This window comes from Diabrotica undecimpunctata, chromosome 2, assembly GCF_040954645.1.
Source record: "Diabrotica undecimpunctata isolate CICGRU chromosome 2, icDiaUnde3, whole genome shotgun sequence".
Taxonomy (NCBI): domain Eukaryota; kingdom Metazoa; phylum Arthropoda; class Insecta; order Coleoptera; family Chrysomelidae; genus Diabrotica; species Diabrotica undecimpunctata.
The window spans coordinates 69,225,497-69,241,159 of NC_092804.1; the positions used below are offsets into that span (position 1 = coordinate 69,225,497).

At 32.6% G+C, this 15,663-nt stretch overlaps 1 protein-coding gene across 2 annotated transcripts in view; it reads right to left on the bottom strand.

Moving 5' to 3' along the window:
• Positions 1-1,072: 1,072 nt before the first annotated feature.
• The window catches only part of grn (GATA binding protein grain), a 249,293-nt gene continuing 234,702 nt past the window's right edge, over positions 1,073-15,663 (bottom strand). For both annotated transcript variants that reach the window (XM_072523081.1, XM_072523080.1), the window contains exons 6-7: positions 9,581-9,949; positions 1,073-7,048 (exon numbers count right to left, since the gene is read on the bottom strand). In XM_072523081.1, the coding sequence (XP_072379182.1) occupies positions 7,022-7,048; positions 9,581-9,949 (396 nt within the window). In that variant the 3' untranslated portion in view covers positions 1,073-7,021. The remainder of the gene's footprint in view (positions 7,049-9,580; positions 9,950-15,663) is intronic.

Sequence of the window (15,663 nt, forward strand, 5' to 3'; positions counted from 1 at the left end):
TCCACTGTTTTCTACCTTAATTAGGAAAATGTCGACCGCACGAAACAATCTGTAAAAAAGAAATTGTGGGAAATCGTATTTGCAACAATTTCACTTGGTACCATTTTTCTCGAAAAGTTAAAAATGGCGAAGATATTGTAAAAAAACGGTTCTCCTTTTTAAGTTAAAGATGGCATCTAACGTAACGGCGGGACACTCGCGATTTTAAATTTACATTAATATTTACCACATCTAAAGACAAGAACAATTAAACTTGAGCTAGCTCGCCATGCAAAATCAAATGACATTTAATAACTTCGTAAGTCAAATGGCATTTTTAGTTGCAGAATTTTTAATAATATACCTGTAAACTACGGGATGCTAGGAGAGAAAAGAAAAGAATTCCTTGAATGTTTGAATATTTTTAATATATCACACAAAGAGCGTTATTATTTATTACATACATCAATTTTTATGTACAGTTTTTGAAAATGTCACAATATTTTAATTATTTCTATGTCGAATTGCATCTCGTGTACAAAACTGATTCAGGAAAAAAACCGCCGTTTATTAAGTAACAAACAAAATAATAAATTAAAAACATTTTAACAAGAATACTGCACAGTATAAACATGGCGACAATGTGGCTCAACATCTAGTTTTAATTTCAATTTGAATATAGAAAATTTTGGTATTACTATGGAGTTGGTTCAAATCGAATAAAAGATTATTTTATTCGATTTTATAGTTTAAATATATCATCAGTGACTTCAGCGTCATGGTCCTTGGTGTCGTTTCCACTGGTCTCGTTTCTTGACCATATGATTTATTCTAAAAGCTCACTTTTTAACTTTTAAAAAAATTGAATTATTATTCCAAAATATAAATGTAGCTCAAAAAAGTATATTAGAGGTTTACGTACAACGGTTGTTTTATGTTGAAATTGAAACAGTCTGGGTATTAATTCAGAATATTAAAAAAAATCGATACCAAAACTTTGTATATTTTTATATAGTGAATAGATATTTTTTTAATATATATATATACATACATATATATATATATATATATATATATATATATATATATATATATATATATATATATAAGTAGTAATCCGTAAACAGTTTTCTTCTTATGCATCAAATAAGTAAATTACAATATTTTTAAACAATATTTCAAGAATATCGTGTCAAAATATTTTCCCAAAAAGCTATGGAATTATATAATAAAGGAAACTACATATTGAGCTCTTTTACATAGTCTAAAAATTTGACAATAAATATACTTTTATACAAAAGATTGAATTGAATATTTTAACAATTGGTCGGCTTTTTATGAACCAAAGTTTATTTACAATATTTGCAGTCTATCAATGTCCGAACCGGAATTTTTCATCAGAACCCAAAGTATTTGTTTATTTCGGTATTTTATAATCTTTAGAAATTTTATGACTTAATTGGCTGTACGGGTATATTTGTGATGTCTACATTGATTTAATCAACTTTACTTGATATATTAGCTGTAATAGGGGACTAACTATATATTGAAATATTGAATACTGTCTATTGCTGAAGGAAGTTTATGATTACGGCAAACTGATCTCTATATTGTGCATATGTAGTCAATGTGTATCCATGCCTCTATTCTCTTAAATTTTTTGAAGCAAAGCTTCGATACTATCGTTCTATTAATTTTTCTCTATAGTAAAATGCTGAGAGGATCGTCACGAAATTAGAGACACGAAATAGTTAGAAGAGTCCATTTACTCGAAGAGGAGAGTTCGTTATGCAGTATGTAAGCTTTTTTAGTTTTATTAAATATTTAACCATCAAAATATACCACCTGAGATGGGTAAGCGGATGGATGAAAATGATCTTTCTAAAATAACCATGTTAAATAGGCTGGTCAACAAAAGAAGAATGGGGGCGACCTAAACTCAGGTATCTGGATGATGTGCAGGACGATTTAAGGGAAATTGGAGTAAAGGAATGGAAAAGACAGACTTTCAACAGGGAAGGCTGGAATAATGTTTTGACGCTAGCCAGGGATCACGAAGGGCTGTAGCGCCAACTGATGATGATGAATATTTCTTTCGTCCGAGATCCCTTTTCCCTTTCATTATGAGAATATAGGAGGTTATATTTCTATCAAGTAATTATGTCCCAGAATTAATTTTAGATTCCGGTATAAAAACATTATGTATATTAGATTATTGATAAATAATCATTTTATATTTAGTTTTTTGTTAAGAAGATTTCCGGACTGGAAGCGGAAACATTAAAATTATATAATTTTAATTACAATGATTGTGATTTATTACGAAAAATTAAGTAGTCAATGTCAAACTATTAGAAGATAGTTTCTACAAAGTTTTTAGAAACTAATATTTAACATTTAATGATAAGGTTAGGAGTTTTTCTGTGTTAAAAGGCTGATCTGACATTTTCTATTTACGCTTGTGTGTCAACCTTAGGGTTAATATTGGTTGATTGGTTGTTATTTAGCAACCAGGGTCTTGTACAAACGAAAACTTGAGTATGAACTATACTTGCTTGCTACAAATAAAGATACTTTTCTGGTAATTTAAATTCTATGCAACTGCCATTAGTTTTATACTATCTGTATTTTTTAGTCTCTTTCTGTCGCGTTCCCTTGTTATAACTTTCATTATTTCTTGAAAATCTTCAATACTCTTAGCTATAATAATTGTGCCATCTGCATACGTCGAGTTGGTTATATAGGTTCATCATCATCATCTGTATGCGTCCACTGCTGGGTATAGGTCCTCCTAAGCTCTTTCCATATGTCTCTGTCTTGTGTGGATTGCATCTAAGTATTGCTAACACGTTTCAGGTCGTCAGCCAACCTAATTGGTGGGCATCCTCTGCTCCGTAGTGCTTCTTGTCTTAGTCTTCACTCGACAATACGTTTTTTCTATCGCTTGTCTGATAATGTGGCGACGTGTCCTGCCCAATTCAATTTTAAGACGCGATTTTTTCAACGGCGTCTCTCGTTTTCGTTCTACGACGTATTTCTTCGTTTGGGTTTCGGTCTTTCAGAGAGACACCCAACATTTGGCGCTCTATAGCCCTCACGCAAATCTTATTCACTACCTTTTTTGTGCTTCCAATGTTTCCAATTCATAAATGAGTACAGGTAACACACATTAGTCAAAGATTTTTCTTTTGGGGCATATGGGTAGATCCGATTTAAATAAATAGTTTAATTTACAAACGCTGCCCAAGCTAACCCTATGCGACGTGGGAGCTTACATGTTTGGTTATTTGTCTTCTTCTTCTTATGCCGCCCCCATTAACGGAGGTTAGCGACCACATTTTTAAAAGCTTCTCTGTCTTTTGCAACGTGGAATAATTCGTCTACAGTCATGTTTGTCCAGTCTCGAATATTTCGCAGCCATGACTTCCTCTTTCTACCTATTCCCTTTTTGCCATCGACTCTACCTTGCATGATGACCTGCAGAAGACTATATTTATCATTTCTCAGTATGTGTCGAAGGTATGCAGTATTGCGAACTTTTATTGTTCTCAACAATTTTTTGTCTCGACCCATCCTTCTCAACACTTTCTCCATTGGTGACCCTGGTAGTCCATGGAATTCTCAACATTCTCCGGTATATCCAAAGTTCAAAGGCTTTAAGCTTTTTAACTATTAGCGCTTTTAATGTCCATGTTTCTATCCCGTACAATAGTTGCGACCAGACGTAACATTCAACAAACCTCAGTCTCAGAGGTTTACAGACATACAGACATAGATTCAGTAAACTTTAATTCATCTTTTTTTATGTTTTCAACGGTTTCTTAAAAATTTTGGTCTTAATATACTCGTATGTTGAACAGAGAGGATAAAATATACAAACCTATTGAAATTATGTCTTTATCGTTATGTCATAATATCAGAATATATACCGTTGGTATATACCTACTTTGTATTTATATTAATAATATTTATGTCTTAAGATTATCTTAGTTAATTTATTTTAGCATTTCATCGCATATTTTGTCGGATTTGCCAACTTTTTCACCCTTTATTTTGAATGCTATTATATCGTAACACTGCGATTATCCTTATATCCGATTATCCACTTATTTTTAAAGATGGTTCATTTGTGGTTCTTTTAATATGTTCTCAAATAGCTATTCAGTTTGTAATATTTGTCAAAAAATAACAGCTTGGTTAACAGCTATTTAGTTTAGAAATATTATAGAATTATTTTCCTTACTTCTATAATTTATTTTAACTTTTTATAGGTATTAATGCAATAATGCTGTTTTACTGCTGTTATCAAGTATCTGACCAGTGGTAGTTTTATGTTTATTTGACATTTGACAGTTTATGGTGGTAAAACCTAATTATAATTCTAATGACTTGTACATACAATAACTGAAAGAAAATATACTAAGCGACATAAACAAAAAAAAAGAGTAATATTGAATTTATTACAACTAACATCTAGGATTATGTTTGTTTAAGTCAAAATAATTAGTTTTTCAACCATATCGATAAAGTGGTTTTATAATATTGTCTGTTCTAACAAAACAAGTAAGTAAGCGATAGCTGTATTTTGTAGTTACAATTGGCATTTAATCGTCGTAAAATACGTCGTAAAGAGTTGATTTAATTTGTTCCTTATGTCTAAAGTGAGATCACGGTAAGAAGTAAGAGTGTCAAAAGAACGGTCTCACTTCCAGATCATAGCCTTAGGTTTTTATCTCTACACGGGACCGCTTCATATAAGATCATTTTTAGACCAACAGTTTAAAAAGAATGGAAGGTCTATTACAATACGAACGGTTTATGGCCGGATTAGAAGTTGGGCTTATGATTTCATACCGTCCTCAGTTTGTCCTACCTTACGCTTATAGTCACCAAATTAATCGACTGGTATGGTGCAGAGAACTGGGAGCTTAAGTATCATTAACTTTAGTATTTCGATTTAGTGGCTAGTAAATGAAAATTTGGTTTTTGTATGCCTAATGGTTGTGCAAGAGTGAGAAGATAACGTGGTGAATGACGAGATCCTCATTTTTCTTGGAAATAATGTGCTTCACACTGTTGGAATTATGGTATGGAAGCTATTTCTTATGCAAGTAGGTCACCTTCAGTGTTGATCAGAGGCTACATGACCACTGTGCATTACATCCAGGAGGTGGTTTACTCATATGTTCTGCCTTATATACGGACGCTCCCCAAACCACTTTTTCAATAAGATAATTGCGCGACTACATACAGCCAGAATTCCGTTAACTTAATTTGAAGACAATTTGTCGATAGCTACAGAAGAATTCCATGTACAGCCAGAATTCCGTTAACTTAATTTGAAGACAATTTGTTGCCTTGATCATTTAGATCATCTGATCTTTTACCCACTGAAAACGTCTGGAACATTATGGGTAGAAGATTACTCCATTTACTGCATCCTCCACAGACTCTAGATGTACTTCGGCATGAGATACAAGTAGCTTGGGATGAGATACCTCATGAAGAAATTGATCATCTCAATAAAAATTTGCCCAAAAGTATTTCGGAGTGTAGAAAACATCGGAGAGGTCCAACATACTTTTTAAATTTTTTTCAAATTTTGGTGAATTATTTACTAATACTAATTGTAATGAATTTGTTATTACTGGGTGTTGTTTTTCCTATGTCACCTAATATATTAACTTCAGGAGAAACCAAGATTTTATTTATTTTTATAATTTTTACGTAAATATTAATGGTATGCAGTGCCCGATAAAAAATATATAGTATAATAACTTACGAGTTTATAAACTTAGGCAATATTGAATTATCTGAACTGAGACCCTTCTCCGATTGTATGGAGTCACTAGAAGACACTATAATATAAGAAGATGAAGAATTGAAACACATAAATTAGATTTTTAATTTTGTTTTCTTTCTTATTTTCGACAATAGAAATCAATAAAGTTGATTTACATTTCTAGAAGTTTTGATGAAGAATTCTGGCAAACTGTCGCGTTTCGTCTCACTCATACATACATAAATACTTTTAACGTGAAGATTGCACATATAATTAAACTTTTTTATATACAAATCGTCACTTGTATTATAAAATTACCTTTAGACAAACTACATCTATTTACAATACATTACAATGTTCGTTTTTGTACTTAATTTTTATACATTTATAAACTGATCACAAAATCGCTGAATAAGAAACTTTTCAGAATTATTGATCCAAGTCTCACAAAGTAAGACTACCCGTACTATTGAGTTGTTAATTTAAAAAATTCAAATTTTAAATTTAACAAATCAATCTTTAAGAACTCAAAGAGTTCTTAAGTATTTCAGCGAATAATCTTCTAAAACAAAGGCATTATGCATTCGCTTCATTCACAAAATAACGAAAATACTATTTGAATATTTTATTTATATCCAAGTATAAACATCTAGAAAACAAAATGCAAAGTTAATTCTCCTGATTGATAAAAATTAAAACCATTTCCGTAAAATCATAATTTACAAATTTTTGGATCAATCCTTTTCTCCTATAGCAATATATGTGTGCATATTTTACTGACCTTTTTTCCTGGAAATATCCTATTTACACTAATAATTATTAGCAATTCTAGAATTGTTATATTATTAATTAAATAGTTTTTTATACGGAATGTAATTGTAAATTTGACCCAACTGAAATTTAAGTAAAAGTTTAAAATTTTAATTAAATCTAAAATAACTTTCTAAATAAAGTTAAAAAATATTGACAGCACTTCACAAACATAAAATATTTTCGCCCCATTTATTCTCTTTCGCTTGTACTTTACTAACTCATTTTATTGCCTTTTTTCCGAATAAATTAATGCTGAAAAATTACTTATATAGTTATATGTATTTTTACAAAATATACAATAAAATTAAATACAAGTATACAGAGAAATGTTGACCAGTTTACAATGATCACCTTTAAAATTCATGTTTTATTTTTATCTTTACCTTAGATTCTATATCTACATATTTTTATAAATTAATTCCTCGTAAAGGCTTCCGATGTTCCTTATCACGTGTATTCTGATCTCCAACTTGTCTGTAACAAAAGAAAAAGTAGAAATTGTATGTTTTTGAAAAACTGGTAAAAAATAATTGTAATTACTAAAGGGTGTTTTTTTTTTAGAGGTATAGAACTTTGAAATGGAATAAAATAAAGATGTTTTTATTAATTGACATGAAATTGGCTTTATTCGAAATATATTATTTTGGCAATATAATTTAAATCTGATTTCTGGCATATGATCGTCATGGCTGGCTCTGACGTAGTCTAATCTGGAGGTCCAATTTTCGATGACTTTTTCCAAAATTTGTCGCCGCATATCGACAATAACGCAGCGAATGTTGTCCTCTAAGTGGTCAATCGTTTCATGCTTATCGGCGTAGACCTGCACCTTCACATATCCCCACATAAAATAGTCTAGCGGTTACCAAACGTTTCCTTCAATAAATCAATTGTGGCACAAGCTGTGTGGCATGTTGCGCCGTCTTAATAAAACCACAGTTCCTGCAAATCATGGTTGTTTAATTGGGGAATGAAAAATTTAGTAATCATGGCTCTATAGCGGTCACTATTGACTATAACGTTCTGATCAGTATCGTTTTTGAAGAAGTACGGTCCAATGATTTTACCAGACCATAAAGAACACCAAATCGTTAATTTTTCTGGATGTAATGGTTTCTCAACATACATTCGAGGATCATGTTAACTTCAACTAATGCAGTTTTGTTCGTTGACGTAGCCATTCAACCAAAAGTGAGCTTCATCGCCAAACAAAATTTTGGACCCACTCACCAAATCTACGAATCCACGCCTTGCTAGGTGATGATGTACCTTCAATTCTTGCATGACTTGGATTTTGTAAGCACGCAAAGAAAGATCTTTACGCAAAATCTTCCATAAAGTGAATGGGCACGTATTCAACTGGTGTGTACGATGGCAGATAGACTGATTCGGGTCTTCCTGTATGCTACACTCTACAGCAGCAACAATTTCTTCTGTACGCACTGTACGACGTGTCTGTGGATGCATATTATCAGTTAGAGTAAACATGGAGCAAAAATCCATGCTTCCATGCTTAATCGAATTGTTTGCTCTGATAGACTATTATAATGCTATTATATTGACCATAAAATGGACGTAATGCGCGATACGCATTTCGAACAATACCACAATTTTCAAAATAAATTTGTACAATTTGGAAGCGTTGTTTAAACGTCAAGTCTACTCATCCTGAAATGCTAAACTTAACTTAACATAAGTCACTTTACAGTAGTGCAAAATGGCCAACAGTAAAAAAAGTGTTATCAACTTACATTTCTATACGTCTAAAAAATCAAAATCAAAAGATTCGAATCGAATTTTTGCTGTCAAGTTGTTACATTAAATAAAACATTTTTGTTCAAAATTCATATTCAAGACTCTTGGTAAATCGATATTTTCCGTTTTATTTCCTACATGGAGGGTTTTAAGAGGTAGCGGGAGGTAGGAGTTGTAAACTTTTTTGCATCTCTTTTGGGGTCTTAAAATTGACATTACCAGCAACATTAAGTTAGTCGGTATGAATTACGACTCGAGTAATTAAGATTTTTCGAATGAAGACAGTAGCATGTGGAACGGATATTGAGTGGTGTAGCTGGTTAGCTGCTATTGTTCGGTTTACTGGACTTCTTCTTGTGCTTATATTTCTATAGCTTTCCTGTTTGGTGTCCTTTTGTAGCGAAAGATAGCTGCGATATGTTTCCAATCGCTAAGGTCTACTTTGAGTCTCTTGGTATATTCATAGATAAATAAGGCTGATGAGATCTGCTTATATCTTAGACATATTTCGTGTTCCTCCAATGTGGCGGAGATTCCTCGATTGGTTTAACCTATACATTTGTGCTAACAAGTTTTGCAGAATATATTTCAAGGTTCTTACCTCTCTAATGGACAGATACCTTAATAATATAATACAGCGGAAAATGTATTAAAATACAGGGTGTTCTATTTAAAGTAAGCAACTTATAAATAATTTAAATTGTGCATGTTGGCGGATAAGTTTAAAACACCCTGTATAAAATACCAATAAGTTGGACATAATGGGTTAACGGACAATCGCTTGTTGTTTATTGATTACAATTCCACGGCAATAGCCTTGTTAATAATGGAGATATTTTTATCAATGTAGACTAAGATTTTTCAAAATTTTGAAAAAAATTGAAATATCTCGAAAATACTTCCTTTTTGGTATAAAACATTGTGTACAAATTTCATCTAAAATTTTAAGCAAAATTCAAAAATAAAATTAAAAATATTAGATATTATTTAAAATAACAAAGTTGATTTCTACTTCCAGTATAACCGGAAGTGCCACAAACATTATATTTCAACTCGATGTCATTCAAAACCTACACCTTCAAAGTTTCAGGTTTTTAACATAACTGTAACCGTCATTACTTTTAATCAAAACTTGTTGCTCCACATCCTGTACAGTAATAAAGTCATTCCACGTAAGATGTAGGCTTCAAATTAAGACTTATAATATTTGAAACAGTGTATAGAGATTTTTTATTTAAGGATAGCACTTACCATTCCGTTTGACGTCAATCCTAATCCAGCAGCACTCAACGAACTCATATGATGGTGATACGAAGCTGCGGATGGTGGGGCGGGTGGAGGTGGACCTGAAACGAACCCTTGAGTATGCTGATACTGATGCCAATGTGTCATAGCGTGGTGAGGATGAAGAGCAGCATTAAGATGCGGATGTCCGCCACCCATTCCTGCGCCGAAGCCTCCACCGAAGGCACCTTTACTATCTAAAGGCTTCATCATATCACCCATCATGCCTCCTAAAGACAGACATGACGCACCCGATTTTTTCTTTTTACTCTTTGAAGAAAGTTTTCTGTTGCGAGTTTGAATGCCTTCTTTTTTCATCGTCAATGGCCTGTTAACCTGGAACAAAAAAGTAAATAGTGTTAAGAAAAGGTCATCAGTGGGAAGTTAACATACAAATAATATTTATTTTGTTATACTAGAGAATTTTACATACATATATAAGAGATGTGTCCAAATTTAAAAGTTAGAAGTTATAATGTTATAAAATTAGCAAAGAATATTATAACAGGAAAGCTTTTATTCGTTTTTGCAAATAGTTTTAAAAGATCCCATATGATTATGGATAGAATGCATATGTTCGTCGAAAGGATTCGTTTGGCTTCGTAGACATTTCCACAATACGAGGTGAAAGATTTTTTTATATAATGTCCGTTTTATCCTTTTTGACCGCTTTGGTATTGAAACCTATTGTCGTAAGATGAAACCGTCAATCAAATTGCCAACGGCGCACATAAATTTTCTAAATTAAAATTATTCACTAGCTATTTAATTATAAATACGTGCAAATGACAGATATGTATACCCAAAAATCAAGGTTAAGATATAAAAAATGCAAAAAATAAATTATATACTTTCTAATTTATCTCACGCGTACTAAATGTATTGATTCAAAGATAGAACGACAATATTAGACAACATACAATACCGCTATTTAAATTAAACTTTTAAAAACGAGCAGTACATGACAGCTACTAGGAATTTGAATTTCGTAAAGACTTAGACCACGTGTCAAATCAAAGTAAGTAATGGAGTGTCACGAGTCACTAACTCAAGCTTCGGATGGTAATACCATCAACCTGAGGTGGGTTAATGGACACGATAGGAATAAAGGCAACCGCATTGCTGACCAATTGGCTAGGAAGGTAGCAGACCTAAGGCAGCACTCTTAGGACCTGGGGATCTTTTTGGTTGATCAATTACAACAATCGCGGAAATTGTTAATTGTCACTCCCATGCGCAAACTGTAAAAAGATGGGAAGAAGGGCAAGGATGTAGACTTGCTATGGTAACACTTAGTAACCTTGAAAAGTCAGCATCAAAGAAGTACTTGGGAATGACCAGGAAAAACCTACGCTTGACAGTTGGTTTTTTAACTGATCATTGTCAACAAAGCAAACAGCTCACACTGGGGCTAGTAGACACACATCTATGTAGGAAGTGTGAACGAGAATACAAAACTGTAGAGCATGTCCTATGTGAATGCCCGGAATTATAGTTAATACGAGAATATGCGTTTGGCCTGTCCTGGCCACACCTGCTCACATAAGAAGGATGTCTCCTGTTGACTTGTCTACCTTCCTAAAAATGGCAGGATTGACAATGAGCTAAGGACGACAGCTCTCTGGGAGGATGCACGATGGGTCAATTGTGCTCTCCCTACTCTACAGATACAGAAATAAGTAAAGACTTCCATATTAAATATTTTCTATTTACCTGGTAAAATAAGATGCAGTTGCCTAGGTGCTAAATTAAAAATTCGCGTTTAAAAGTCGCAGACAGAGTTGTAACTCTACATGTGCCTCGAGTATGGTTTCACTCATCGGATAAAACCTGTAAAATAAACTATACTCTATATCTATATTTTAGTCCTTACAGACTTCTTGGAATGCGTATAGTTATAGTTGCCAACGAAAACGACGATCAAATAAAGAAAGCAAGGACAGAGAGTATACATGACGTTTTACAAGTCATAGAAATGTAAAAATGACAGATCCTTTAAATATCTCGTGGATAGATCACTAGAGATGTGCTAGTAAAATGAACAAAGAAAGAATAATTGATAAGAATAAAAACCCCATACAATAAACATCTCAATCCTGATTCTATTAATACTATGGAAAGACAGATGGTACACGAGGGTCTGTAAGACTCACAATCATGGGTTAAAAATATGCCAGTATGTTTTTAACCTGCCTGCGGTGGGTTTATATCGTACAAGATACAAATTGCCATGAAAGTCGTTAACATTCTAAACGAATCGGTGATGTGAGAAGAACAAGAATACCTTAAAACAAAGTTGACAACTAAACATTGTGTCCTTTTATCTCCTTTACATCGGTTATTGTTATATATATTGTTTAAGATATACATAAATTTAAACAAAATTACATAAAACTTTTGTAATTGATTATGTCACACTTCCTCAGTTTACGATTAAACCATTTCTGCTAGGTAGAACTATTAAACGGTTTATTACGACTACTAACTCTTTTACTGCTGCGTGGTTATTGGTTAGAGGCTCTTAAATTCGAATATTCCATCTGGTTATTACTTATATAATCGTAAAAATGTTTAAGTAATACGATTAAGAAGCCGAATTGTTTACTAAGTGTCTTATAAACGAAGATCGTGATTATTTTTGTGGATATAACGATCAGCTAGATTTGCAGCGTTGAGTATGTACGAAATGCTAGATCTTAACGATAAATAATATAACAGAAATTGCAGATGAGTCAAAACTATTTAAACTACAGAGGTAATAATAATTTTATTATAAATTTAAAATATTTTGTGAGTATTATACAATTATAAAAAAAATAATACAAATAATCTTGGATGATTTAACGGCTGCAATGAAGAGGACAGAGATCGGCAGTAAGAAAAACTCTCAGGTAATGCACTTTTTTAAATTAGTTTCTTCCATTTCTTTTTTATATAAATTATACATATTTAAGTTTCCTAAAAATCTCCTATTTGAAATACTCAAAAAGGTTTATACATAGCAAATACCTGCATTTTTATCGCTACAGGAACACTGAAGATCGAATGATGTTACATCCCGAACCGTAGCTATGTGCGGCTTTAGGTTTTCATTTAATCGGTTTCTGCATATAAGTAGCTTTAATTCCCAAATCTGTTTAGAGAGGTAACATATAATGTTAAAGAATTTAGCCTTTATAATGTAGGAGGCCCTATTTATTGCTTTATTGTTTTATAAGGAATATGTTAATACCATGACATCTGTGGCTACCTCCGTAAGAAATTGTTAATTCTGTGACTTGTCCATAGCATCTATGGGTGCCACCGTAACAATTTTGCTAAAATGTGTTTCAATTTCGCTTGGATTCAGGCATTCAGCTATATTTTTTCTTCAATTTTGTTTCTGTGTTTATTCCAGTTAGTTCTCTTCTTATATATTTATTTATTCTTATTATTCAGATAATTTATATTTGGTTAACAACGTCAAATATGTTCAAAAAACTTTTCTATATTTACTCTTGCCGTTCTTTTAACTACTATCTAACTTTACTTCAGCTGAAATATCATTTACTTTTATATTTTGTGGTTTTAGCATGACATCTATGGCCACCAATTAAGACATTTTCTGAAAGTTGTTTGCGTTTTTTAAATATCGCTTGGATTTTAACGTTTAGTTATATTTTTTTCTTTCGTTTTTATTTTTAGACTCACAAGAGTCCTCCATTTGTACTTTTGTCTTCTTGTCTAACGAGCTGGAACGAAAAGCTGTCAAGCAGGTTAGTGCGTCCATACTGTGCCAAGGCTGTAATCTCTCAGACTTTGCCAGCCCTCTGGGTATCGCTTAAGTACCACTTTATCCTCTATACCATACATACTCTGAGCATGATGGTGTTACACCTCGGGATTTGGAGCACACACAGATCACACCGTATGATGAATCAGTCGTGGTGAGACTGTCTGGTGATTTGCCAATTGAGCATGGTGTAGTTGTTTATTTGGATATACATTATTAACTGACATATTATCCTGTATATCCATCGATCTTTCCTATTAGTCATTGGGATGCTCCTTAATGGGGATACGTATTTCCCTACCCAGTCTATCCCCGTAAAGTTCTGAAGAACGCCACGGAATATTGGTTAGGGGGACAGATAATTTAAACAAACATGATTCCACATTCGAACGCTACATCAAAGAATATGTCTTTAAAATGTTGATAGTGATAAACGAGAGGACTGTTTTCTCAAATAATTTTTTCAATTTGTTGTATTTTATTGTACAGATAAGTAAATTACAGAGATTACAGAGAAATGGAGATTTACTTAATGGTGATAGTGATTTTTTATACACCTTCATATTTTATCGAGATATTGTCGAATGCAATGTAGTGTCGAATTTCTGTTTGATTTGATTATGACTGTATACTTATATATAGAACAAATATTATTATTCTCTTATATTTTACAACCTCTATTAGCCATTACTGTAGTAAATAACATTCTAATAGCGATTAATATTTTCTTAATGAACCCTGGTCCCTATTTAATTACAATTACTATTCACACAGCACTCTTTTTTATTATCAAGGAGGTCTTAAAATTCAACATATTCGTAAAGAAATTCATCATCAGACTCTCTAAAAGAACATTGTTTATTGCATTTCCACCGGATGAATTCAAATGTTGTCGTTATTTACAACATTTCTCTGAAGTCCGTAGTAAGTATGCATATTATTATTAATCATGCATTCAGCCGCATTTAACAATGAAAATAAATAAAAGCCGCATATGCGTTAGCAGCAATAAAAAATACGTGGGTATATTACCAATTAGACGTAACGTGGGTTACGATAATTCAACTTTTATGTGTCAGGATGCGTGCGAAAATATTCGCGAAAATGTTAACGGAATAATAAGAATGAAAGTTCGTTCAAAGAAAGATTTTATATGTGCTGGATCAGGATATAGTAACTAAGTAAGTCTTTCATAAACATTAACATATGTGCACCTAGAAAATATCAGAGCTTTAACGCATTTCAGTCTGTTGCTCTATCCAAACACAAACTTTTAAAAGAGGCAATGAAAACGAACGAAATTATTAGTCTCTCCGAGATATAGCAAACTGATCACCGGTATCCTTTGGAGATCATTAAACTCATCACCGCAGATAGGTAAACTCATCACCAGCATTTTTGCCCCAAGACGCTGGTTTATAATGCGGAAAATTGCCTGTTACCTGTTACATTTCTTGTTTACTTGATAATCTATTAAATTCCGAAATTATTTTAAGCAAATTGCTTTAAGATACATCGTATCTGTCAATCTAAACGGATTTTAAGTCTGACCAGTCAGCTGCATAGGTTTTTAATAGTGAACTTTTGAATGAAAATATTAGTGGACATGTGCTTTTTCCGGTTGTATCTGAAATAGTCCCCAACTTGGTTATTTTATTTGCATTCGGATTTCGATTATTCTTTCAAATAATCAAATCTTAGCGGTTTGCAACGGAGTGCAAGAAGGTCAGTTATCAGCTTGTAAATCTCTTCAGCTCTAGTCTAAAATCCCTGATTTAATTGCGGTGATGAGTTTGTACAATCTACAAGGGCATTTATGCTAATTGGTGATAATTAAAAAAATAAATAAAAATACTCTGTTACGCAGACGACGCAATATTGATAGGCCAAGATGAAGATAGTCTGCAAAGACTGGTCCACATATTGAACATAAGAGCAAAAGCATTTAATATGACAATCCCATCTTAGAAGAATAAAACAATAGTAGTCAGCAAAAAACCAACCAGATGTAAAATAGAAATTAATGGCATCAGTACTGAACAAGTAATGGAAATAAAATACCTGGAAATTACACTATTTAGCTATGGAGACCTAAACAAAGACGTGAGAGATCAAGTACAAAAAGCAAATAGACAGGCCTTAATAACACTATATGGTGAAACAGACACATTAAAACTAAGATGAAGTCAAGAATTTAAAAAGCTAGTGTAACACCAATAATGACATATTATGCCTCAGAAACAAGACCCGACACTATGCAAAGGCTACTGGAAACGGC